General features: G+C 43.1%; 1 protein-coding gene across 2 annotated transcripts in view; it reads right to left on the bottom strand.

Annotated features, from left to right (window-relative positions):
• The window catches only part of C8H1orf87 (chromosome 8 C1orf87 homolog), a 30,162-nt gene extending 3,132 nt beyond the window's left edge, over positions 1-27,030 (bottom strand). The window contains exons 1-11 of one of the 2 annotated variants that reach the window (XM_054038518.1): positions 26,824-27,030; positions 25,101-25,258; positions 22,638-22,857; positions 18,585-18,713; positions 16,627-16,887; positions 15,005-15,126; positions 12,681-12,819; positions 10,892-10,989; positions 9,183-9,253; positions 2,976-3,019; positions 535-733 (exon numbers count right to left, since the gene is read on the bottom strand). In XM_054038518.1, coding sequence (XP_053894493.1) covers positions 535-733; positions 2,976-3,019; positions 9,183-9,253; positions 10,892-10,989; positions 12,681-12,819; positions 15,005-15,126; positions 16,627-16,887; positions 18,585-18,713; positions 22,638-22,857; positions 25,101-25,216 — 1,399 coding nt within the window. In that variant the 5' untranslated portion in view covers positions 25,217-25,258; positions 26,824-27,030. Of the gene's footprint in view, positions 1-534; positions 734-2,975; positions 3,020-9,182; positions 9,254-10,891; positions 10,990-12,680; positions 12,820-15,004; positions 15,127-16,626; positions 16,891-18,584; positions 18,714-22,637; positions 22,858-25,100; positions 25,259-26,823 lie in introns of both variants that reach the window. The other variant, XM_054038517.1, reaches the window with a different exon arrangement.
• Between the last annotated feature and the right edge of the window lie 544 nt (positions 27,031-27,574).

The raw sequence follows: 27,574 nt of genomic DNA, 5'->3' as shown, positions 1-27,574 counted from the left end.
CCTGCCCAATTCAGCCCTCCCTCAGGCTGGGAACGAGTCAAGGAGCTAAGGGGATCTATCAGGATGTCTGGCTGGTGGCAGGGAGGAACCGCAATGGAGATGACAGCAGATAGCTTGTAAACCCAAAGGAGCCCATATGTGCACCCAAGAGCAGAGTATGACCCACCTGACTTTCAGACCCTTCCTTCTGGCTTCAATAGTAATTAATATTTTTTCTTTTGAGATGTATTTATTCACAGGCATTCCTAGGGCACTCCTTGGCAGAATATTCAAGAGCACCCCACACCCCTCTGACGGTGGGCAGTATTATTAGCTCTATTGTATATATAAGGAAAATAAGTCACAGAGACTTTAAGTGACTTGTCCAGTATCAAGCAAGTAGTTCATAGTGGAGCTGGGAATAGAACCCAAACTGACATCCATCTGACCTCGAGTGTTTTAGAAAGCGAATTACTTTCAAATAATAGCTCTGATCCCTTACTCAGGTGGGTGGTTGATTGAGTAAAGCCTACAGGCTGTCTTTTAAAACATTACCTGTGTTTTTAATATCACACAAATAAAGAGCTCTCTCTAGTTTTCTGAACCGGTCTATCCAGGCCTCCTGCTCTTCAGAGTCACTGGAGTCAGTCGGACTGAAGAAAGACTGGATCGCTGGTCTTTCTTTTCCTTCAGTGGCGGGATAGTTTCGAGCCCAAGTCTTGGAAGCAAGAATTTCATGCTCTTTGGTGTTTTCCTGCAAAGGAAAGGACTGAACAGTGTAAATCAAAGACTAACCACTAATAGTTTTCTACAGAGGGAAGACAGAGTTGATCCTAGGGAGAGGCAAATGGAGGTAGAACAAATCTCCCTAGGCTGGTGTGATTCCACCACAAGGCATTGCCCAGCACAGCACACCCCTCCTGCTCAGTCTGACTATCCTTACTTGGAAGGAAAAACATAACAAGGCCCAGCGTTGCCCAGAACTCACTTAATGGGTTTTCTGATAACCAGCTTCCTCACTTCATTGGGACAGTTGCCAGGCTAGGTTTACAGTGCATTGCATTTCAGTGACTGGCTACATCGCAAAGTTGGCACAACAGGTTATTTTCAGGCCTACTCACCATAGTTTAGAGCTGTGACCTGAAGACAGCCAGCATACATTTGCTAACTCAGATCCCTTCCCTGATTTCCGGCCTATTCCCTGGCTACTGAACAAATTAGTCACATTCAGTTTTTTCTTTGACCATCCCCTCTCTGTTTTAACAGTTCATACTATGGCTATTTTTAAAGTTATCTGTGAAGTTCCTCTCTTTCCCTTCTGCAAGTATTCCTCTCAATGGCGGAGTCTCATGATGAATGGCTAATTAGCATCCTGTTCCACTAGGGGTGCCATAAAAGCAATTTGTTATGCCAGGGAGGTCCCCACCCACAATAATCTATGGTATAGTGTCAAGCAAAAGAATGAGGCCTACTGAGAAACTGGTAGCACTGTATGGGGTCTAAAGCGGTGGTTTCCTCCACACAAGAATTCTTTTCAGTCAATGGCGAGTGCAAAGAAAATTAAGTCCCTGCTGTTCAGTCACAAGTCACTACTAAGAAATTTAAATGGAAACTGTAAGATTAAAACTATTAGCGACAGTGTAATGCTGGGTAAATGGCAACAACAGAATACTTCTGTGTTTAAGGCAGCTATGAACACCACAGTCGTGGGCTTGGTCTAGAATGTTGTCTACCTCCGGAAATAGCCCCAACTTAGCCATTGCTGAAGCTGCACTTGTGCTGACCCCCACATGTAGACTAGGGCAAGCATTGGATTCACTAACTGAGGTCGATTTCTGCCCAGTCAGTACCCGTTGTCTATGCTTCCGGGGTATGCACTGAACTGACTGCTGACCACCAAAGGCCAAGTCTGGGCAATTTCCAAGTCTGGATAGCCTTAAGACACCCTCGCCAGCTGGTGGAGGCTTCAGCAGAAACACAGCCCAGCAAGTGTTTACCCTCAAGGAATAATGGGCCAAAACTTTCAAAACTGGGAGTGTAAAGTTAGGCTCCTAAATCCACAGTGAAGTTCTTAAATATGGATTATTATGGAGCCCAGATCCTTAAAGTTACTTAAGTGCCTAAATCCCATTGAAATCACATTGATGACCAAATATTAAATCACAAGGAAATTAAAAACAAAGCAACCAAACTTCATCAATTCCAAGACCAGCAGGGACCACTCTGATAATCTAGTCTGACCTGCTGTATAACACAGGCCCGGGAACTTCCCCAAAATAATTCCTAGAGCAGATCTTTTAGTAAAACATTCAATCTTGATTTAACAATTGTCAGTGATGGAGAATCGACCATGACCCTTGGTAAGTTGTTAATTACCTGCACTGTTAACAATGTAGGCTTTCTTTCCACTCTGAATTTGTCTAGCTTTGGCTACCAGCTGTTATACCATGTAGCGTCACTGCACTTTTCCACAACCTCATTTGCAATAGTAGTCAGAAGACAGCTCTCAAGCCAAGAATGAGGGGATTTTGTCATTATTTCCTTTCACATGGACGGCCAATATTGATATTATTTTCTGAAGTGTTTTACAGCAGGAAGCAAGTGTAGCGAGAGGCTGGGTCACTTTTAATAATAATAATAAATACAGATGCTCCCCAACTTATGCAAGAGTTCTGAACACAAAGGAAAGACTGGGCATGTCCTTTCTCGTTAAGTCATAGGGCCCCAGTTCACTAACTTGTGCAACTTTAAGCATGAAAGTCATTCCACTGAAACCAATGGGAGTACTCATATGCTAAAGTTACACATGCACTTTGGTGCTTTGCTGGGCTGAGTTTTAGGCATTGAGGCCAGGAAAAACCAATAGTGACTTCAGTAGGCACCAAGTTACAGACTTGCCTTCTCCTTGTAGAGACCGTTATATAAAAGATCATCTGTAACATACCAACCAAAGATACTTATCAGCTATTTGGCTATATCCATTCTATTGAGCATACCAGATGGGCAGCCACATCATCGCTGATTTCCTCTTTGACTTCCCCTAAAATGGAAACATTCGTAAGAATTTCTTGCATCTAGGTGCTCCATAAAAATAATCACAACAATGGGTTTTGGAAACTACGAGCCCAATGCAATGCTCATTGAAGTCAATGGAAATAACTTCACTCGAGTACTGGATCAGGGCCTAAATAAACATGAAGGACTATGTCACCAAGGCTTAGTGCAATACACACTTTCAAGTACATTTTTAAAATATGAGCAAATGCTTGGGTTCAAATGCCCAACTGGCCTGGCTGTTATTGATGATCTCGATACTCAATTTGCCCACCACTGTGCAGGGAATGAAGGTGCTACTTTTAGTTTTTCAATCACTCTAGTAAGTTTAACTTCTCTCATAGGCAAAAGCTGCCCCCACCATTGAAAACCAGTACTTTGCTGCTGTGCAAGTGAGATGGTTGTGTACCATCTTCCTAAATTCAGTGAGTATCTCTGGAGGGGATCCCTGTGTGGGCAAGGACTTTGAAGTATTCTCCAGCAATGGGCATGGAGCAGTCTCCACAGAGCAGCTCTGCTACTGCTTTGCACCCTCAGTGGATGGTGAGAAATCCCTCCCTCTATTCAAGTGGGTCACACAGGAATCCAGCCCCACTGCAGCCAATCACAGCAGAAACACAACTTGTCAATTGTATGGTAGCTTTCATGCAAAGCCACCACAAAATGCTTTGCAGGCAGTTACATTCCAATCGATGTAAAGTAGGTAGGTCATAGCTCGAGCCCAGTGAATTTCAGCAAGGCAGCAGTCAGAATTGTGTTGATGTGTTGTAGTAAGTGCAGCTGGTCAAAATTTTTCACACAAAAATATTCCTATCTGGAAACCTGGCTTCATCAATATTTTGAGTGAGAACGCAGCAACGTGGACAACATTTTTGGCAATTTTCTAATCATGAGAATTAAAACAAAATATGTTGCCATGTTTAAAGGCCCACCAATTTGCATTTTGAGATTTCTGATATGGAATATTTTGTCACGTTTCATCCAGTGAAGTTTTCCAATATTTCCACTTTCTGGGCCGATTCAGAATGGAACCTGACTTTGGAATGTCAACGTTTCCTGTCGGAGAAACATTCCATTTCCTAGCCAGCCCTAACAGAACAATGGTTGGGAGACCCATTTGAAGGAAATTATGACAGAACTAGGAGTTTACGCAAGGTTGCTTTGGGCAGAAATGGAGAGGAGGGCACAAAGATATGGGCCAAAACAGATCTGTGTTGCCTGGATTCTGTAGATACAGTGTGTTAATAAAGCACCCACAGAGGTTGCCATTAATGAAATAGCAGCATTTGCCAAAAACTATTACCCAGTGATATCTAAGAGACGGCCACCATTTCCTGTTCTAAATACAGGGAATTAACTGAGGCATGTCAGTTACCATTGTGTCATCGCTGTTGGCTAACAATGACCTTTTAATGGAAACACCTGTATATAATTTTCTACAGTTCTGCATCTGTTTCCATGGAAATGGAACCAGGCACAGCAGCTGAGTCTGAAGATTTCGATTATGCAGATTTCAGCTGTGGCTACCAGCTGGGCTCTGTGAGTACCATTTTCCAAACAGCACCTGCCACACTTTAGGGTCCCATATGCTCCTAAAGTCTCCAGAGCCAGATTCTGCTACCAGTTACACATATATAAATCCATACTGACTCCACATAACACCATAGAATCACTCTGGATTTACATTGGTGTAACTGAGTGCAGGATCAGGCGTTTAGGTGTTGGAGGGGGTGGAGAAGGATAGAGTTTTAATGTTAATTTAAAAAAAAATCATAAAGAATCATAAAAAATCTTTCCCCTACTTTTACCAAATATGTGCCCTTCTCTGTGGGGTGAACTGGCTTAAACCCTCATCTTGTTACACAGTTTTCCCAGATGCACTGCATACAAGGGCAGTCGACTGTCTCATAACCCTCATCTATCTCAATACTTTGCATTGGTGAATTCTGTGCCTCGATTCATTGCCTTTGCTATAGTTTTATGGGAACTTTTTTTAAAATTCAAGATTTTAGACAGACATACAATGCAGCCAAGAGTGATGTTAAAACTCCTCTTTCTCCCCCTCTCTTTAAGGGAAAATCTGGCCTTTGTAGGTACCCTTTCCACTCCCACTGGGTCAAATTCCGTGATGACCCCATGCAATTCCAGTGATAGACACACACCTCAGGGCAGAATTTGGCTCAGCTTCTCGAATCCCGCTCATTACCATGGCAACTGGGTACCTATCACTAGATTGTTACCAGTGGTGTTTATTCCCAGTTTCTAATCTCTGTTACCATCTTTTATTTTACTGCTGTATGTGTCCTATCCAGCACGTGTAAAATGTGCAAGGGTTTGAGAGGCCAGTTTTTTCCCCCGTTTTAGTTCACGTGTGTTCACTTTCCAGAGCTGGCCAGCTACAAAGGACTGCACATACCGCACCCCATCAAGGGATTATTTGGCAGGCCTGGTCTCTCCTCTCTGTCCCCCACACCTACGCACTCCAGTAAGCTTTCCTCTATGCAAGGGGATCAATGCTAGCAGGCCCAACCCGACCCTGTGTTTTCACAGTTACTCTGTTACAGCTTAAAATTCAAGCCCTTGTACGTGATTCTTTGGCTAAGTACTGTAAATCAATTCTCTTCCAATACCTGCTTAATATCCATCTATTTGGAGATTACACTGATTTATGCACAGCAAGATGGATTGCAGCATAACATTTCAATGGTAGGAAAGATGAATTATCACCATGAATGAAGGGTGTTTATAGTTCAACAGACAGCTGGTTTGTCTCCAACCAGATGGTCATAGGTTCATGTCCAAACTTAGAATCCTGAATATGCTTCTATGCTATGAGTATGATTGGAGGAACACAGGGTTTGGCCATCATGTGAATATTAAAAACCCCATAACACTTTCTAAGGATTATTAGATTAGTGTAGCATCCCTGTCAATAGCTCACAATCCAGCCTTCATTTCAGCTTTGAAAAAGCTTCCAGAAGCAGGAAGAAGTAGCCCTCAAAAACCAGCTGCCTCTATCTAAGCAAACACATTCATTATTAAAGCCGGGCCCGAATCCAAATGATGGATCCTACCTCACCCATCATGGTCCTTGAGGACATTCAAAATGTGGAGCTGGATCCAAATTTTACAAATAGTCATTAGCTGAACCAAACTCCTCCTTACAAACACCCTAGACATTTTAGGGTTTTAAAATCTGGATTGGGATATAAATTTTGTGGTTTGAGACAATCTTCACTAATTATTCAACTAGACTTTATATTATTTGTTTATATTATATTATTAATAATTATATATTATATATTATTCAAGTCTTTTAAAATGAATAATTTTTGTTTCACACTACAGTTTGGAAATAGCTTTTCCAAACAGGACAAACTATAAAGAAGTATTAACATGTCCTGGAAAATTTTGAACACTAGGCATTCCACCTTTTTTTTAATTTTAATTTCTGTCTTCATCCCAGTTTTTCTCTTTGAAAGAATCTGAAATTTCAAAGCAAAACTTACCTGAAACAATCATGTTTTTCGCACAAAACCATTGTCCTGAAATATAGCTCCGGTTCACCTGATATATTGGTTCTCCAGAAAGATTTGTGACTACAGCCAGCCAAAAATTCAGTAGAACCAAAAGGAATTGATGAGTTTGAAGGAAATCTACCTGTTTTTTTTTTTTCAGTCAAGTTAGACAGGGAAGTAGGAGACCATATTAGGACAAATGAAAGAGAAAAAGCAAACTAGAGTAATTATCAGGGCCAAGTGAATTTTTATAAACTACTGTGATTATCTATGCACATAAATGCTCTGGTGATTATCTATGTGCATAAAACATGTGCCTCTCAGGAATGCACAGTCCAGCTACTGACAGCCAAGAATGTGCTAATTAACTGTCTGAAATAAGCTCTGGACAGGAAGATCAAAATTCAGAAGTTAGTCAGTGTGCGTAGAAGAATCTAAAGGAGTCTAAGCTGCTGTGATTTACAGTTGCTTCTAGCCCCCTCAGTGTGCAAATTACTCTGATTTGCACTCACAGATTCCCTCAGAATGAAGCCCATTACCCAGGTGTAATTTACACCTATTTGCACAACTCCTTAGAATTTGGCCCTGGAATCTTAGTGAGTCTAAACTAGTTTGACTCACCTACCAAGAGCCTAGAAGGGAGGATTGGTAGGAGCAAAAGCAACTAACAGGAAAGTGTAATTAGCTACAAATATAAAAGGTTGGGCTATTGTAATTTATGCCATTTGCACTGCTCTCTGCTATCTCTTAGTGTGTAAATTATGCCTAATTAGACTCCCATGTACTCATCTCCTAATCTGGCTCACTTAGGCCAAATTCTGGATTTACATGCCTGTGAGTCACTACTATGAATTTCAATGAGAGCCCCATCAATGCATCCAAGTCTAGAATTTGGCCTATAGCAGGGGTAGGCAACCTATGGCATGCGTGCCAAAGGCGGCACGTGAGCTGATTTTCAGTGGCACTCACAGTGCCGGGGTCCTGGCCACAGGTCCGGAGGGCTCTGCATTTAGATTCAATTTTATATGAAGCTTCTTAAACATTTTAAAAGCCTTATTTACTTTACAATAGTTTAGTTATATATTATAGACTTATAGAAAGAGACCTTCTAAAAACGTTAAAATGTATGACTGGCACACGAAACCTTAAATTAGAGTGAATCAATGAAGACTCGGCACACCACTTCTGAAAGGCTGCCGATCCCTGGCCTATAGCATATAGGTGGAGCTTGGAAGGGAAATCTGCAATACGGCTGCGCTTTTCTAGCATTTTGTAGGCTATTAAATGAGCAACAGACACAGGCAAAATATTGAGCAGTGCCGGCTCCAGGGCTCCAAAAAAAAAAAAAGCCGGAGTGAGGGACCGTCCGCCGAATTGCCGCCGAATAGCTGGATGTGCCGCCCCTCTCTGGCGTGGCTGCCCCAAGCACCTGCTTGACAAGCTGGTGCCTGGAGCCAGCCCCGGTTCTGAGTGAGGCTGATTACACTGTGGGATCAAGGAGAGTGTTAAAAAAGTACCACTCCTCAGTAAACACAGGAAAAGATTATTGAAAATGAATCCCTGATGGTACCCAGACAGCGAAGGTAACTGAAACAAGAGAAACATGTTGAAGATTTCCAAACATGGGCTAGAATATAGGGTGAGCAGACTTCCTGTACAGATGCGTCAGCCAAATGGAATCTACCTGAACAACAGATCCTTAATTAGTGGCTAGATTGTCCCTGAAATACTGCATTTATTTTGCCATTGTAACTCTGGGTCTTGTTTTCAGAGGGGCCGAGCACCAACAGCTCCCAGTGACGTTGATGTGCTTGCTCAGCAACTCTGCATGGAAAGGGCCTGATTCTGCATTGACCTGCACCATGTGTTGTTGTTTCCACCAATGCAAAGTGAATGTAAAATATTCTCATGATTTGGTAGCAGGTGACACCCACTTGGCACTGGTGTAAAGGCCTACATAAGGTGTCAGGCAGCGGAGCAACAGGCCCCATGTCTTCTTTGAAGCCAGGATAATTACTTTCTGAGCATAATGGAGCCAGATCCTCATTGGTTTAAATTAGGATAGCTCCCTTATGGATACTCGAGTGACATCAATTATCCCAGCTTCAGATCTGGCCTAACCGCTGCACTATTTCTTCATTTCTCTAAGCTGAAAATTCTGCAACAGCAGCTGGAAAACATGCAGCCAAATAGGTGCATGCTACCTGCTAGAGAGAGAGAGAGAGGAATAGCTTTTGAATATCAAACTAGTGAAATTCCTGTACTGCCAGCATGGATCCAGGAGTGCACAATGATTATGCACAATTTTTCCTTTGGAGAATATACATTGTACTGCTCTTTAAAGTGAAGAGAAACATTTACTGAACTTGCTTTGGCGGTGGTTGGTTGTGGGTTTTTTTCTTTGTTGTTGTTCCAGACTTGCGAGACCTTTTTATTTCTTAAAAAAGAGGCCAATGCTCAGCATGGCACTTTGACAGGGTGGCATTATCAACAGCAGGACACTTGTTGGAAAAAAGCTCACTATGTAGGATGAAGATATTTCAGGGAACGTTGGTCTTGGAAAAGGTAGTGTTTTCAGGGTGCTTGTTATATCTCCCGGGTGTGATTTAAAGTGACAGCCACTTCACTTACCCACAGGAACAGGCAAATTAGGAATCGCATCAGAATGAGCTTTCTTGAGCAACTCCACAAACTTCTTCCACCTGCATGCGCAAACATTTTTAAATGAAAAATAATATTTGAAAACAAACCCCAAACAGTCTGACTTCCAAGAGCTATGTAATGGAGGTCAGAGACATGATTAAAAATAAACAATACATTTACGAAAAGGTTTTTTGAAATAAAGAAAGAAATGACATTATAAATATGCAGCAGAGCATACCACAATCACCAGCATGAAGCTTAGCTTGTGCACATAAATGCAATACATCACACGATGCACTGTCTACACATTCAGGACAACATTTTCCAAAGGACAGACTCTCTATTTGCCACGGCACTTTCCAGCTCTAGGATTTTTTAAAATACTATCTATCTACAACTGAAGCAAAGGATGGACACAAACGTGGCTTTATGGGCCACAACCTCAGTGCAGAGAGGTGAAGTCAACAGAGCTATGCCAATTTCCACCAGTTGAATTAATCCGCTGCGGCTTTTTGGTGGTGCTACAAAAGCTTTATCTCCCCAATTCTGTAACTTCCAGAAACTGAACTGATCACCTCACTTCTCCAGGAAAAATAAATTAAAGAAGAGAGGTAGAAAAATCTGCATAGAAATATCAGGCATTCCTCCTCCGAGCCCCCATTTTTCTTGTTGACAAGTTACAGAGAGGACATAACTTGTTCTGCTTTGTTCGACAAGGCTAATCTCACGTGACTGTAATCACTCATGGTGTTTTATTGATTTTAAGCACATTTAATCAGAAAGTGGCTCAGAGCTAGATTCCTGCTAATTACTTGAGAAACAGCCTCCCGAATGGCTTCACAATTGGACTGCAGATTAGAATGGACAGTATATACTAAAACAATGATTCATGCATTCAGCTTCCTAGATTTATTTTGTTTATATTGGATTTTTTAATCTCTAAAGGGACGTAATTCAGTCTATGGGCAAGTGGCATTTAAAGTCCTTAACAAAATGGCTTTAATTTAACAAGCAAGGCCTTAGCCAAAGATGGTATGTGTGTGGAAGAGTTTATCCTTTACAAATGTAATTCCTCACTACAGGTCATAGGAGTGAAGGTGCCCTTCATCACACCATGCTGTGACATGTACAGCATTGGAAGGTAAGCCTTGAGAAGTCTGTGCTTTGCTGAGAGCCAAGAGAGTCCTGCTAAATCAAGACATGAGAATCCACACAAAGACTCCTTTACAGTTAGGTTAAGATCTTTGCTGCAGGCTAAGGGTAAATTAGCCTCGTATGGGCTAAGGTACTTTGAATTCGTTGTAAGGTTCTCCTAAGTTCCGCTTATGTGAAAAGGGTTTTGGGTTGGTTTCTTCTTTCCAGTCATGCTATGAAGAGCTCTACCCTGTATATGTGACCGAAGTCAGCCCGATTTTGATCTTATAACTGGCAAGGTCCCAACTAAGAGTGGGACCTCAAGCCCCTAGGAAGGGGATACGGAAAATCAGTGAGTGATCTCCCATTTCAGTGTCTCTGCCAGAGCGAAGATTGGGCCAGCCTGTGAATTGCAAGTCTCCATGACACACCTAAAACGGGGGGATGGGAGAGCCCCATGCACAGAGCAACTGGCTTTGTAGCTTGTGTGTGAGGCTGACCCTGTACAATCAAATGTCTATTTTAGAAGGAATGATCAAGTCTGGATGGTATTAAAAACTTACTGTATTTTGCCTTGTTTGCACAAATCATGGTTGTTGAGCAAAGCTTCCAGCAATAAAGGAGTTAAAGTTAGTCTATGCTTCTGGCAAACAGTCTCAATCTGGAAACAAGATAAGATTTCCCACTGAAATTTGGGGTATCATTATCTATGGCAAAGCAACTGAGAGAAGAAGATTTTATTATAAATCTAGTGCACATCACAGCCATCAGCTCCAGTATAAAAGATACATGGCAAAGTGTTTTCAAACAGTCTAGTAAAACAGCATATACACGTATGCAGTTGTGACCAGGACTGAGACATTTCTTCTTGTGAGCCTGATTTTGCAGTCATTTAACATGCTAAACACCATGTGCAAATTCTGCAAGCAGAATCAAGTGACTGTGCAAAAAAATTACCAGCAGATCTTATTAAGAATTAGGTCTGGCTGAAAAATTTCCTTCAAAACCATTTCTTGGATGGAAAATGGGTTTTCAACTAAATGAGAGTTTTCACAGAAAGCATCCAATTTCCTTGAACATTTTTGTTTTGTCATTGGAAAGCTGAAAACCCCAAAGTTTGTGCAGATTTGGCAGTTTTCTGCCATACATTTTCAGGTTTTTTTGGGGGGGGGGGGGGAAGGGTTGACAAAAGATGAAATTTTCTACAGAAAAAAATCTCCCATTTTCCAACCAGCTCTACAATCATTCTTAAACATAACTCATAAATCTTTTTTTTAAAAACAACAACAGATGAGCTCAGAATTCTGTGCTGAATACCCCCAAACTGAACAACATTCAACACAGTTCATCTAATTCATCCCTTCCTTTTTTCAGACCTGTGACACCATGGCCCACTGCTCATTACTGCCTCCTGAATGGTATGAAGCCTCAAGCATTCACTCTGCTTAGAAACTCATCTCAGATTCACCACTGAATTTCCAAGGAGCCAACCTGTAGGCACGAGGCACGTCATTTATCATTGAAGATGATGTACTCTTTTCTAAAGCCTTTCTATTATTTTAAACCCTGTGGGAGTCTCATAGGAATGCTCTAAACTTGACAAAAGCCACAAAGTATAACAAATCCAGGATTTAGCTTTTAGCCTCTTCACCCATCCCTCCCTCCAGCTCTTCCCACTCCACAGACTTTCAATTTTTTACCTTAACGAAGATGTGGGATCACTGCTGTTGGGATACTGCAGAGCAGTAACCAAAAGCAATATAAGCCCAGCAAATTCTGCAAAGTATCAAGTGTTCTCACCTCCCATTGACTTCAGTGGTTTTTGAGGGTCTCCTCACTTCTTAAAGTCTGTGTCTCTAGATATGTCTGCATTGCACTATCTGGGGCTGGCCCAGGTCAGCTGAGTCAAGTTTGTGGGGCTTGGGCTGTGGGGCTATAAAACTTGAGTGCAGACATTCAGGCTTGGGCTGTAGCCTGGTCTCTGAGATCCCACAAGGGGAGAGGGTCCCAGAGCCCGGGATCCAGACCAAGCCTGGATGTCTCCACTGCTGTTTTATAGCCCTCCAGCCCATGCCTTGTGACACAAGTCAGCTGACGTGGGCCAGCCACCAGTGTTTAATTGCAGTGTAGACATATCCTTTTAGACCAGTTCTGAAGGATTCACATTCTTTTCTTATTTTTAAGCATAAAAATATAGCTTTGAAATGCATTCTGCAATAGTAACAGGATCTATGCATATAACTGACACAAATGGTCCATCTATGGCTTTAAGTGTGTTACACTGCTATTAAATGAGAGCGGTCTACCTGTGATTACATGACTAGACTGAACCCTGTTCTGGGGCCTATTTACCTCATAGAGAGAGAGAAGGCCGGAGAAAGACTTATCTTCTTTTTGAAAACTCAGGCTCAGTTTCTCCATGTCTAGTTCCCCCTTATATTCCTCCAATATTTGCTTCAAGATCTGTAATGGGTCCTCAGGAGCCAGAGAGCTGGAGGATCAAAATATAGAGATTACCATAAAAATAATACATAATACTTTCCAGTTCACCTGGCCCCACAAAGGATCCCAAAGTGTTCTATGAGTATACTGCCCTCCCAGGCCATATAGAACCCCTGAGGTGTTCTGGGGCAGCTGTTTAACTGATCACAGCAACAGAACAAAACAGGGTTGGGTAGGAAGCAAAGAAAAATAGCAAATCCATCTAAAATGCCATGGTAAGGAAAACATAATTACCTTTTGGCTGGATTATCAGGTTTAACACTGTGATTCATGTGAAAAAGGCCTTAAGATTTTTTTAATGGTATACGCACCTCGGATTTTTTGTTTCATCTAAAAGATGGTACTTCTAAATGCCTCCTATCTCCATGATGGGGCCTGGTTCAATACTGACTCAGAAAGAAGGAGGGCCATCTACTGAATCACCAATAATGCTTCCTGAGGTTTCCTTGGAGGTTTCCCATTCAGTAATCAACCAGGCCCGCTGTTTTTAGGATCTGATCAAAGCATAGGTGAGCTGATGTGGCTGCCGGCTGTATATCATAAATACCTGCCTGATCTTCGCCTCAGACTTTTTCTGGTAGAGCATAGCTTAATACATGAGTAAATAAAATGACATACTTGTGTATGGCTCCTAACTTTGTTACATTGTTGGTACTGCGTAATGCTGCCATGCAACATAGTGACTGGAACGTACAGTAGAAGGGGTGGCTCAGTGAACTGATAATACAGCAAAAGATAATCAGTAACTGAGCTTTTTGATTGTCTGTCAGTTGCAAAAAAAAAAAAAAAAAAAATTATTTCAGGTCCACCCACAATGAAAAGTTTCTGAAATTTTCAGCAAAGTGAAAAGTAAAAAAAAAAAATGTTTTGGGTTGAATGAAACATTTTGTTTGTCCCAAAAGGTAATGTTTCATTTTGATTTTGAGCTTTTTTTAAATTAATAAATAAATAAATAAAATTGAAGGAAATTCAAACCAAAAAGTCATTTTGAATCAAAAATCAAAACAATTCATTAAAAAATGAACAAACAGATCCTTTTCATTTGTTCATAATTTTTGTTTATTCGATTAAAATAAATTGGTGAGTTTGACACAAATTCACAAAAGGTTTTGATCAATCTGTATCTGCATTTTTTGCTGAAAAAGAGTTTTGGTAAAAACTTCTCCCAGAAATCTTCTACAAAAGATTTCACCATAGGCCTCAGGTTCTAAAATCCAGCCTTGGCTAGCGGTGATAGAAGTCTGTTGCTCTCTGTTGGCTGCTCAGTGGACTATAAGAAATGAGATGGTGGTCTCAAATCTAATTTCTAGTGTGCCGATGTTCACATCACATAAGGTCACAGTCACTATCAACACCCTTGTTGTCAATTTCAGCAGTGTGATCGTTTGCTCTGACAGTGGGAGCCTTTCTCATCCAGATGACTTACGTTGATGGGGGAGTATGTACTGTACTTATTCTGAGCATAGACTACTTCAGTCTCCAGTGATTTCAAAACAACATTTCTCTCATATTATATATATACACCTCTACCCCGATATAACGCTGTCCTCAGGAGCCAAAATTTTTTCCCGTGTTATAGGTGAAACTGCGTTATATTGAACTTGCTTTGATCCACCAGAGTGCACAGCCCCACCCCCGCAGAGCACTGCTTTACCGCGTTATATCCAAATTCGTGTTATATCGGGGTCGTGTTATATCGGGGTAGAGGTGAGTATGTATATATATATATATATATATATATATATATATATATACACACACACACACACACACAATTACACACACAAGGATAAAAAGGCAATTATTAAAATTGTCTCTAATTGAAACTGTTTCCCTTGCCAAAGTTAAGTAAAGGGGAGTCTGCATGATCTCAAATGATGCTTCTAGCAGTATGTAGTGTAGGTGATCAGCGACCCGAAACACGTAGTGGTTTGAATGGTTGCAAGAGAAAATCTGTGCTCTTCTACGCTATGTAAAATGCTTTTTAATCTCATAATTGAAGAACCAGTTTTGCTTTCAGAATCCTCAGTGAAAATAGCAGGCTTGAAAACATTCTGAAAATTCAACACCTACAAGACTTTTACCAAATGAAAACTAGGAAAAGGAGGATTTCTCAGATACTTTGCTCATTTGTTTAGAGTAATAAATACATTAAAAAAAAACAGAAATAGAACCTTTTGCTTTGATCCTTTAAAGTTACACTCTTTGCTTGAAGACCCAGATCACATGTCTTGATATTCTGCATTTCAACTGCTGCAGCTAGTCTTAGAAACTGAATCAGATTTTCAGAATTTACCTAAAAAAACAGATAGGTACAAACACAAGCAAAGGGCATAGGAAAATGTCAGTCTGTTACAACCTCTCCTTTAAATTGCATCTTCCTGAGAAAATTAAAGTGAAAATAAAGTGCTTTAGGGGGGGAAATCACATTTAATTTTACTTACAAAGTTAAAAGGTGTCTCACACATGAAAAATATTGGATTTGTGCCTTTTTATGTTTGTATATGATGTATAATGAATCCCCTGAAATGAATAGTTAAGACCAATGAAGTCCATTGAAATCAATGGGAGTCTTTTCTCTGACTTCACTGGACTTTGCACCAGGCCCTTATAGGCCAGTGGAGGGCAAGAGGAGAAGAGGGAGACAGGTCCCTAGGATTAGTGGATTAGCAGCCGAGCGTCTAGGGGGATAAGAAAGAGTTTGGCAGCAGGAGGTCTTGTGTGTGTATGGGGAGATCTGGCAGGAAGAGCTGGGTGAGGGTGTGCGTCGGAGGACTGATTTATAGGGCTACGGCAGTATTACAGAAATGACTCCATGAGACAAGGGCTCCCGTGTGCCTCATTCAGCAGACCCCTAACAAGATGCAATACCCGCCGCACCGCTAAGTTGACTGAGCACTCGCGCAGCACAGCTGCCTTCCTGCTAATTGTTATTTAGAAAGTGCTAATGTTAAAACTGAGGAGCAAATCCTACCCCTGCGTCCCCTGCACAAGAGAAGGCATCATTCGGGGGGACCGGGAAAGGGGTGCAGAGTAGGTTGTAAATGTAAACGTAAATGTACTGGTATGAGAGAGAGTGGAATATGCGGACAGTGGTCATAGGTGCTGGAACTAGGAGTGCTGGGGGTGCTGCCACCCCCTGGCCTGAAGTAGTAATAACAACCCAAATACATGGTTTCCACCTTCAGCATCCCTACTAACAAAATTGGTCCAGCACCACTGAACGTAGTAGCATGATACTTAGCACACAAGGCGCAAGGCGGTGGAACATCAGGACCATTCCCTAAAATAATACACATCTCTACTACCTGAGCTGAAGAAGAATCTCCATTAGCGGTTGTGTTGGAGCCAATGGGTGGGATTTGCAAAAAAATCAATGTTGGACTAACTCTTTACTCAAGTCAAGAGTAAAACTTCCAGAATTAGGATGACGCTGAATGATTCTGAAAATCCCATCTGATTACCTCTGTAGTTCAATCACTACGGGCAGTGATACATAAGCAAAATTGCCAGTATATTGCAACTTCCTTTCTGCTGTCAGTTACTGTAATCAATTACAGTCGCAACACTGGAGACATGTTAGAAGACAGAAAATGTCTAAAACACAGAGGTCGTTTCGGCCACATTTGCTGATTAATCCCCAAATAGCAAATAAAGCCTAACTAACATATGAGCATCTCTAAGCTAAGGAAGTTACTGCTTATTAACCTCTCTCTTCTGTTTACTTGACTTGCACGGATAAGTGAAAAAGGCTAATTGATTTTTCCCCCCAGTTAAGACATTCAGATGAACATACCAATTCAGAGTCATTTGCCTCAGAAAACCTCTCAAAGAGGCGCTTGACAGTTGGTAATTGTAGAGGGACTTCATGCTTCAGAAGGAGGGAGCTCAGCTGGGACTGAGGAAGAAATCCAGAGATGGGATCCAGAGTCTTAAGCTCTCTCTGCAGCTTTTCGAACCCGGCTAACCTAACAGGACCCAGCCGGAGTTCATTTCTGACAAGAGCCAGGAGAGAATCCTCTTCCTCGGGTGACTCTGATGGCCCTCGGCATATGATCTGCTGGAAATCATTTAGAAAAGAAACATCTGGTTATATAATATAGAGTAACTCGAATGAAGAATGGTAAAGCAGATGGTTGAATGGAGATTGCTTTACAACATCGTTACAATGGCTGTGCTGAGCAAAACAGCAGTCCACTCAGGCCCCTGGCTGCATGCTAAAGCTGCGCAACAGAAGAAAAGCTGCCCTACATGGACAGCTGAGGATTCCATTTGTCACAGAGGAATCCTGGGATCGCACAAAGCTGGCAAAGCTGTTTTGGTATAGGAGACATGCTAGGGTCAAATGTTGGAGGATGGGAGCTTGTGGTGGTTTCCAGATTTTCAGCTGCTGGTGATGTAATTTAGAGCAGCCCTGCAGCTGCTCTCATTTACACCGAAGGCTGTTTTGTCTGGCTCAGGATCAGGGAGATAAAAAGGTGGCTTAGCGTCCCCCTCCCCCTGGCTCCTTTCCCCCTCACCTGTTCAGACTGTAAACTTGGTCTAGCTGAGGACTGAGCCCATCATTAGCAGGCCAACACTTGAAACAAATTGTCACTGAAAATATTTAATAGATGACCAGTTATGGCAATATTTCATAGAATCATAGAATCATAGAATATCAGGGTTGGAAGGGACCTCAGGAGGTCATCAAGTCCAACCCGCTGCTCAAAGCAAGACCAATTCCCAACTAAATCATCTCAGCCAGGGCTTTGTCAAGCCAGGCCTTAAAAACCTCCAAGGAAGGAGATTCCACCACCTCCCTCGGTAACGCAGTGCTTCACCACCCTCCTAGTGAAATAGTGTTTCCTAATATCCAACCTAGACCTCCCCCACTGCAACTTGAGGCCATTGCTCCTTGTTCTGTCATCTGCCACCACTGAGAACAGCCGAGCTCCATCCTCTTTGGAACCCCCCCTCAGGTAGTTGAAAGCAGCTATCAAATCCCCCCTCCTTCTTCTCTTCTGGAGACTAAACAATCCCAGTTCCCTCAGCCTCTCCTTATAAGTCATGTGCTCCAGACTCCTAATAATTTTTGTTGCCCTCCGCTGGACTCTTTCCAATTTTTTCACATCCTTCTTGTAGTGTGGGGCCCAAAACTGGACACAGTACTCCAGATGAGGCCTCACCAATGTCGAATAAAGGGGAATGATCACGTTCCTCAATCTGCTGGCAATGCCCCTACATATACAGCCCAAAATGCCATTAGCCTTCTTGGCAACAAGAGCACATTGTTGACTCATATCCAGCTTCTCGTCCACTGTGACCCCTAGGTCCTTGTCTGCAGAACTGCTACCTAGCCATTCGGTCCCTAGTCTGTAGCAGTGCATAGGATTCTTCCGTCCTAAGTGCAGGACTCTGCACTTGTCCTTGTTGAACCTCATCAGTTTTTTTTGGACCAATCCTCTAATTTGTCTAGGTCCCTCTGTATCCGATCCCTACCCTCCAGTGTATCTACCATGCATCCCAGTTTAGTGTCATCTGCAAACTTGCTGAGAGTGCAGTCCACACCATCCTCCAGATCATTAATAAAGATATTAAACAAAACCGGCCCCAGGACCAACCCTTGGGGCACTCCTCTTGAAACCGGCTGCCAACTGGAGACATTGATCACTACCCGTTGAGCCCAATGATCTAACCAGCTTTCTATCCATCTTACAGTCCATTCATCCAGCCCATACTTCTTTAACTTGGCGGCAATTTCACAACATTTACCTGGTGATGTCCTACATGTTGTCTTAAAGACCGAGCTCTAAGGGATGGCTTTTGGAGGGCATGAATGTAGGACAAAGACTGATCTCCCGATGGGACAGATGCACAATGAATATTTGGTGGTTTTAAAACCTTGAAGAACAAACGTGGAATTAGACATAAGGCAATCAAAGAAAAATAAATAGTTGTGTTCTAACCAAAATATACTCTGAGTACAAATATTGACATACACAAATATTTCGTCATATAAAATATATGCTGGTGATTCCTTTTTAGAAAGCAAACATGTTTAAACTCCAACAATAATACGTCCTGAAGACATATTTAACTGGAACAGCTATTAAATTAGTTCTCATTTTATTAGTATAATTAGCTCCTTCAGCTCTGAAAACATTCCCCTACCACTTAAGATGAAGGAAACTCTCCATCAGCTGCTGGCATTATAGTGTCTATGACTCATAGATGTGCCGTTCTAATTCCACCTAGTAGAAGGCAGTGGTGCTCCCAAACACTAGCCATTTTGTTACCATCATGGAATGCATTCAACTTTCCAGTAGCAGGGTTAGAAAGTCTCATTGTTTAGTATTTCATACTGAGCATTAGAAATGCTCTCCTGCATTAGAGATTAGGGTTAACAGTCCTCATTATTTTCAGCAAGAGATTAATTAAAGCCCAACATTTCTAAAAGCAACCTGGCATAAATGAATCAGTTCATTGCACAAATATCTGAATTGGTAACGTCTTTCCTTTATTTCTCTACTGAAGTCTAAACCTACCCTGATGTGGAAAGAAACGAATGCCAGGAGCTGCCTTTTGCAATAGGTTTAAAACATAAACAAATGATTAGCTACTTTCAGTTCTGATGGTCCCCAAATATTACCCTTCCTTATAACTACTGCACATACGACCATCCTCCCCACGCACTGCATTCCTAATCTCCTACCACCTGAAATGGTTTGCTTTGCATTAAAAATACAGTAGGTCCCAAATACGGAAACGATGACCCAAATATCAGCCTTTCAAAACAAGGGCTGAAGTGGTTTATTTATGAAATTCCTAGGGATGGAGCGGAAGCTGCACAAAGACCGCAGAGTTGGACATGGAACAATGTAGAGCATTGTTAGGTATTTAGCAAAGAACACTGCAAACCAAAGGAGAGAGGAAGAGAAGGAAGAAATACGTTTCCTGACTGGCAGGGCCAGCTCTGGCTTTTTTGCCCGTGACCCTGTGCAGTGGAATAAAGGCAAATAAGATCCCTTCCACCCATATGGCCACATGAGCTCTCCCTTCATATTTGCTCTTGGCGCAGGGGATAGAACATGGGGGATAGAACACGGACTGTGAGTCTGGTACTTCTCCAAGCAAGAGGCAGAGAGAGGGTCAAAGGGGCAGGGACTAGGCAGAGTTAACATGCTGAGCTGGCACAAATGGGGAAGTCAGCTGTACCTAGTAAAGGGCTCCAGTGAGTTATTTCCCCCGAGCAAGGGAGCAGCACTCAAAAAGGCACAATTCCCCCCCAGGACAATGCCGTTATGCACTGTCCCATGCATGAGGCAGAGTCCACATTTTTAAAGTCATACGCCCCCTAAGCACAACCTCTAGGCCTGACTCAGTTTGACTCAGGGGTGTACAGCACCTCTCAAAGTCAGGCCGGGCATTCCAAGCCGTGCACCCACAAAGGGAGGTGCCCAAAATTACTGAACACGTCTAAAAATCTAGGGTCCAGATACAGCTGGGCAAAGAATGGATTTTTTGGTTTGCTAGCTATTCTGAAGAAAGAAAGAAAATAAATATTTCTTTTGACCGAAAACAAAATGTTCCATTTCAATTTCAAGCATTTTTAATGTTTCTGAATTTTTTAAAAAATAAAATGGAAGAAAATTTCAAAAAGAAAACAATAATTTAGAACTGAAAAATTGAAGAGGTTTGATTTTTTCTAATGTTGGGGGGCATGGGTAGGTTCCAACACAAATGATATGGGAAAACCAACATGAATTGGCAAAAGATTACAGTTAGACTACCTCTAATTTTTTGCCTGAAAAAAGTTTTGTCCAGAAAATAGGGCTGTCAAGCGATTAAAAAAATTAATCGTGATTAATCGCACTGTTAAACAGTAACAGAATACCATTTATTTAAATATTTTTGATTTTTTCTACATTTTCAAATATATTGATTTCAATTACAACAGAGAATACAAAGTGTACAGTGCTCACTTTATATTTATTTTTATTACAAATATTTGTGCTGTAAAAAACAAAAGAAATAGTATTTTTCAATTCACCTCATACAAGTAGTGCAGTGCAATCTCTTTATCATGAAAGTTGAACTTACAAATATCAAATTATGTACAAAAAATAACTGCATTCAAAAATTAAACAACGTAAAACTTTAGAGCCTACAAGTCCACTTAGTCCTACTTCTTTTTCAACCAGTCCCTCAGACAAACAAGTTTATTTACTTTTGCAGGAGATAATGTTGCCCGTTTCTTGTTTACAATGTCACCTGAAAGTGAGAACAGCCATTCTCATGGCACTGCTGTAGCCGGTGTCACAAGATAATTACATGCCAGATGAGATAATGATTCATATGTCCCTTCATCTTCAACCACTATTCCAGAGAACATGCATCCATGCTAATTACGGGTTCTGCTCAATAATGATCCAAAGCAGTGAAGATCGACACATGTTCACCTTCATCATCAGAGTCAGATGCCACCAGCAGTTGATTTTCTGTTTTGGTGGTTCGGGTTCTGTAGTTTCCGCATCGGAGTGTTGCTCTTTTAAGACTTATGAAAGCATGCTCCACACCTCATCCCTCTCAGATTTTGGAAGGCTCTTCAGATTCTTAAACCTTGGGTCGAACGCTGTAGCTATCTTTAGAAATCTCACATTGGTACCTTCTTTGCGTTTTTTCAAATCTGCAGTGAAAGTGTTCTTAAAATGAACAATATGTGCTGGGTCATCATTCGAGATGGCTATAATATGAAATAATGGAAGAATGCGGGTAAAACAGAGCAGGAGACATCCTATTATTTTTTTAACGAGCATCATCAGCATAGAAGCATGTCCTCTGGAATGGTGGCCGAAGCATGAAGGGACATATGAATGTTTAGCATATCTAGCACATAAATACCTTGCAATGCCGGCTACAAAAGTGCCATGCAAATTGCTGTTCTCACTTTCGGGTGACATTGTAAATAAGAAGCAGCCAGCATTCTCTCCTGTAAATGTAAATAAACTTGTTTGTCTTAGCAATTGGCTGAATAAGAAGTAGGACTGAATGGACTTGTTGGCTCTAAAGTTTTACATTGTTTTGTTTTTGAGTGCAATTATGTAACAAAAAAATCTACATTTTTAAGTTGCACTTTCACAATAAAGAGATTGCACTACAGTATTTGTAGGAGGTGAATTGAAAAATACTAATTCTTTTGTTTATCATTTTTACAGTGCAAATATTTGTAATAAAATAATAATATAAATGAGCACTGTACACTTTGTATTCTGTGTTGTAATTGAAATTAATATATTTGAAAATGTAGAAAAACATCCAAAATATTTAATACATTTCAATTGATATTCTATCGCTTAACAGTGCGATTTAAACAGCGATTAATCGAGATTAATTTTTTAATTGTGATTAATTTTTTGAGTCAATCACGTGAGTTAACTGCGATTAATCGATAACCCAATCAGAAAATTATGCCTAGCTCTTGTTCAAACTTTTGTGAGCCAGTTTATCCATCTGTGAGATGGGTATAATCCTGCTGATTTATCTCATGTGACACAGTGCAGCTGAATTAACATCAGCAATGCCTTTTGAGATCCTCAAGGTACTAAGGACCTGAGTGCAAAATTCTTATTCAACTCGACTTCAGCAGGACTATTTTCATGGGTAAGTGCTCACAAACATAAGAATTGCATAACTAGGTTCCTAGTGCACATATTTATATTGCTGCAAAGAGACCTGGTTATTTTAACATTAAGTATTATCCATGGATCGTCCCTGCAACTGATTGTGCAATTCAAAATGTTGCGGCTACAGTTTATAGCAACTTACTTTACCATCCAGAAATCTGCTGTTGCTTGTTTGTGCTTGTTTAGACTCGTGTTCTTTCTGTTTGTCTCTGCTCCGTCTTTCATAATCTAGGTCATAACTGATTTGTTGACAAAGAGGGTTATTGAGACCCAGAGGATTTCCATGTGTCTGTATTGTATTACAAGTGGGCAATTTCCGGAGTGCAGACTGAGTTTCCACTTTCGTGTCCTCCTTTGCCTTGCTGCAAAAAACAGGAGCAGAGACATAGCCTTATGCAAATATATATTCCATTTGCATTTAGATTAGACAGTAACGTACAATATTCTGTTCTTAGAAAGTTAGCTGCTTGGATTGAAGCCCTCAGATCAGTGGAATCTAGATTCATATCTTTTAAAGCCAGACAAGACCATTAGATCATCTAGTCTGACCTCCTGTGTAACAGGCTAGAGAATCCCATCCAGTTAGTCCTATATTGAGTCCCGTTACTTGTAGACAGGGGTGAAAGCATCTTAAAGGACTTACTGGTATGCAGGGCGACTGGAGTCCTGGGCAAGGTGGGGGGGGGGGGAGGGAAGAGGGCTGGAAGGGGCGGGGCCTCAGGTGGAAGGGGCAGGGCTGGGGCCAGACTTCCCCAGCCAGCCCTTCAGCGCTGCCTGGCCCACGCTACCTGGGGCTCCGGCAGCCATTTAAAGGGTCTGGGGCTCCAGCAACTGCCGTGGTAGCGGCCGGAACCCCAGGCCCTTTTAAATCGCCGGGCCCCAGCAGCTTCCCCTTTTGCCTCTCCCACTCCCACCCCTGCCCGCTCCAAATGAATATTTACCACACCATGGGACAAGTTCACCTCAACTGTCAACTTGGCTCAGGTCTAGTGAACATCGCTGAACCACTGACCTAACTGGAGTGGTATTATCCTGTCGCAGGAATGATTTCGACCTCACACAGATGGCACAGAGAGGTTAGCCAAACACACTTGTCTCTGGGTGTTCTAGAATGTAAAATGGATCTTTGCTTAAAGGTTCCATTGGGTTTATACACAGTTTCCCTCACTCTTTCACTGATGTTAGATTGGACTTTCAACAACTAGACTCGTATTCTGTTAGTAATCATCAAGTTGGGTTTCCTGTGTAAAGCAGGTCATTTCTTATACCTCACTGTAATGTCCTAGAAGAAGGGACTATTCTTCCCTGCTGACTGGGTGAGATCATCAAAAGTATTTTAATTAAGACCGCAGGTTACACTGAATTGGAAGACAGACCATTCAAATTCTTCTGAATTTTCTTTTTGATGACCAGCCCTTATGGCAAAGGAAGAAAGGCAACGCTCATGGAAAATTCTTACCATTGATAATCTATTATTAATATCCTTCTTTTTTATGCACAATAAACAAGTTAACTAAACACCACCATCAAATTACTACATGTGATACATTATCAACTAGATGAGAAGAACCAGTGGTAAGTCATTAATTTTTATAAATGTCATGTGTCCGCATTTTCCAGTCTAGTTCACAAAGAGAAATATAGGATTGGGTTTTTAAAAGAGAGTCAGTGGAGGTTTTTTTGAAAGCACAACTGCAGAAAAACGATCATATTTCCTGTGAGTGCTGCTATTTTGCCTATAATGCTACCTAACTAATCCTTGATTAATTTAGTTTTACTTGCACGTACTATAAAATGTTTTCTATTGCTAGATTTAGAAGTTAGATATTAACATCTCTCTTTTCAAGTAGCCAATTCCTATTTGTCATCCAGCTGTCTCTTTTTTAGGCCAAGGTTTTCAAAACGGGGGCCTAACGTTAGAAGTGGGATTTTCAAAATCATGAAGGGATTCAGACACCTAATTCCCATTAGAAATAAACGGGAGTTACAATTTTCAAAAGTGCTTAACGCCTACTGACTTTCAATGGGAGGTAGGCTCCTAAACCACTTAGGCACTTTTGAAAATGTTGCCCTGGGTTTCCACATATCCTGGGCAGCTTTGCAACCCCAACTCCTAAAGGCCAGATTTTCAGAGCAGATTACGTCCCATTTAGGTCACTAAATTAAGTGGCCAGCTCCTTAAGCATACTCATCTTTTGGCAGCTCCCAGTGGCCTCCGTGGAAGCTAGTGGGTGCTGAATACTTTTGAACACCTCATTTTTTGCTGAGCTCTTTTGATAACCTGGATCATATTTTCACATGCAAAGCACCTGATTTTCAAAAGTGCTGAATACCCAGGAGCTCCACTGGAATTTAATAACATCTGCACAATCTGAAAATCAGGCTGCATACTTAGATGCTTACATATGGATTTATAAGCCTAACATTAATCACCCACTTTAAAAAACATTCTTGGCTCGAAGTACTTATAGGCTACAATTTGCGGTCTTGTTTTTATTTTTATTGTAGTCTTAAACCTATCCAGCATTTCAAATTCCTTCAGTGATGCTTCCTGAAACAAACAATTACATGCATATGTTACAGAGTTCTTCAGCATCATACTTACAGTGTTGGTTTTTCCACAGTGCACCGGACATACTTGCTCCCAATGATTTTTACAATAGTCTCAGTATGTGCATCAGCCCCATAGGGAACATTCCTGACGGAAGACATGATTGGCATCAAGTACAACTAGCAGTCTATATATTGTCCATCCCCACTCTCCTGTAACATTAAACAAGATGTCATCACCAACTGTATTTGACTGGTAAGAGGGCGGTGGGACAGAGTAAGTCACTTCTCTCCATTTATGAACAGAATTGTAAATGGGGTGGGCACAGAACCTCGACTGGTGTATATCGGTGTAGCTGCATTGACTTAGATGGATCTATGCAGATTTACCCCAACTGTCCAGTGTGCCTGTACAAACTCACTCCTTCCTGGATTGCCAATTCAAAGCCAAAATTTCTTGGTAGGAAAAAAAATAAAACCCAGGTTCTGATAAACAATCATGGTGGCAGCATTGGAAGGAATCAGCTGAGCAAAGATCATATCAGGATGTTTCATGGGCTAGGAAGAGGAAGGAATGGTTTTCCCTCTGAAGAACACTACAGGGCATAACAGGGCCAGCTCTGGCTTTTTTGCTGCCCTAGGCAAAAAAGCCACCCACCCAGGCACAGCAGGGAAGGGCGCCGAGCCCGGCCGGGGCTCTCCGCTCTCCCCGGTGGCCAGAGCACCAGGGGGAGGGCGGAGAGCCCCCGGCGGCCAGAGCGCCGGGAGCAGGGCGGAGAGCCCGGCTGGGGCTCTCTGCTCTCCCTGGCAGCCAGAGCACCAGGGGGAGGGCGGAGAGCCCCCGGCAGCCAGAGCGCCGGGAGCAGGGCAGAGAGCCCGGCCGGGGCTCTCCGCTCTCCCCGGCGGCCAGAGCGCCGGGAGCAGGGCGGAGAGCCCGGCCGGGGCTCTCTGCTCTCCCCGACCGGCCGGAGCGCCAGGGGGAGGGCGGTGAGCCCGGCTGAGGCCCCGCCGCGCCGCCCCCCTCCAGGCGCCGCCTCAAGCACATGCTTGGTGGGCTGGTGCCTGGAGCCGGCCCTGGGGCATAAAGGCACCTGGTATACAGATAAGGCTCAGCTTCTCAGGAGCCACTGACATGGCCCTTCCTGATGGCCTCTCTCCCATAGGCGGTGAGTTATATGGGCCCGTGGTGCCCGTGCTCCACCAATATTTAGGAACTTGGGCCGGCTCCACCAATGTTTAGGCTTACCGTGCTTTGGGGGGCCCTGTGCTTCAGGGGGACTTGGGGTCCAGGGCAGCCTGGGGAGTTAGCAAGGGGCCTGATGCTGGCAGCAGCTAGCGACCAGGCCACAGCCCGCCCCGCTCCGCCGGCTCCCAGCATCGCTCGAGGGAGGGGGCGGAAGCCAGAAAGAGGTGGGGCAGGGATTTGGGGGAAGGGGTGGAATAGGGGGCAGGGAGGGGTGGGCTGGGGGTGGGTCATTCGCTGCAGCTGGTGCCAGGCCCCCCAGGTTGCCCTGGTCCGCCCTATGGACGGGATGGCTCTGCTTGGACCTGTTCTGGACACCACCAAAAATGATACAAACCTGGGGCCCCTGCTGCTCCCTCCCCCCCACGAGCTGTTCATCTACCCAAACTAGAGAGGGAAGAGCAGTGGCCCCACTGCTGTCCGGCCCGTTTCCGTGTGACCCACCCCGGGCAGCGCACAGCCCGCACAAGGGCAGGGAGGATCCAAGCAGACACAGGTGCATCATCCCCAGGGAGACACCTCTGTCCCCGCTCACCTAGGAGGCTTCTTCTGCATCCCCACCAGGGCTTGTTTGTAGCCCCTGCCTGGCTGCGTCTGTCCGGAGGCTGCCGAGCGGGGGGAGAGCCCAGGGGAGCCCCGCTGCAGCCGGCGGCTGGTCGGCAGCTGTCTGGCAGCAGGCGGCGGCTGTTGCTAGGGACGCGGGGCGCTGTTGCGGGGCCGGGCCGAGGCTGCGGCTCCGCCGGGAGGCCGCGGGAAGATGGGCTGAGGCGGTGCTCGCTCCATTGCAGGCACCCCGGGCCCGTGCCGGGCTCGCGCCGGCTGATCAGCTGAGTGGCGCCGCCCACCCGATGCACCAGCCACCCCCGGACAGGACTAGCCTGGTTTTGTGCATGTGCCCAGGTGGGATGTATACAGAACCGAACCAAAAACACACGCCTCCCCCCCAGGCCCATACCTGTTAATATAGATCTGCTGTAGTGGCCTGACCCAGAGCCCAGTGAAATTAACGGGAGTCTTAACCTTGGCTGAATCGGGGCTTTAGGTCATTAGTGGCACTAAATTTAAATGGGAATTTGGGGGTACACAAGAATGCAGGATCGGGCCCAGGGATAGACCCTCATCCTTGTCACTGAATCCCTGACCTGGAGTAGCATCACTATAAGTCACCAGGATAAAGCGTTCACTAAGCACACTCAATTTACCACGTGTTGTGAAAAGGAAAGCCGTGAACAGCGGTAACAAGTGAATTAAAAATTAGCCCGTTTTAAACCTCCCCTTTCGTGTTG

Source organism: Malaclemys terrapin, chromosome 8, assembly GCF_027887155.1.
Source record: "Malaclemys terrapin pileata isolate rMalTer1 chromosome 8, rMalTer1.hap1, whole genome shotgun sequence".
Taxonomy (NCBI): Eukaryota; Metazoa; Chordata; order Testudines; family Emydidae; genus Malaclemys; species Malaclemys terrapin.
This window is presented reverse-complemented; position numbering and strand designations above follow the sequence as displayed.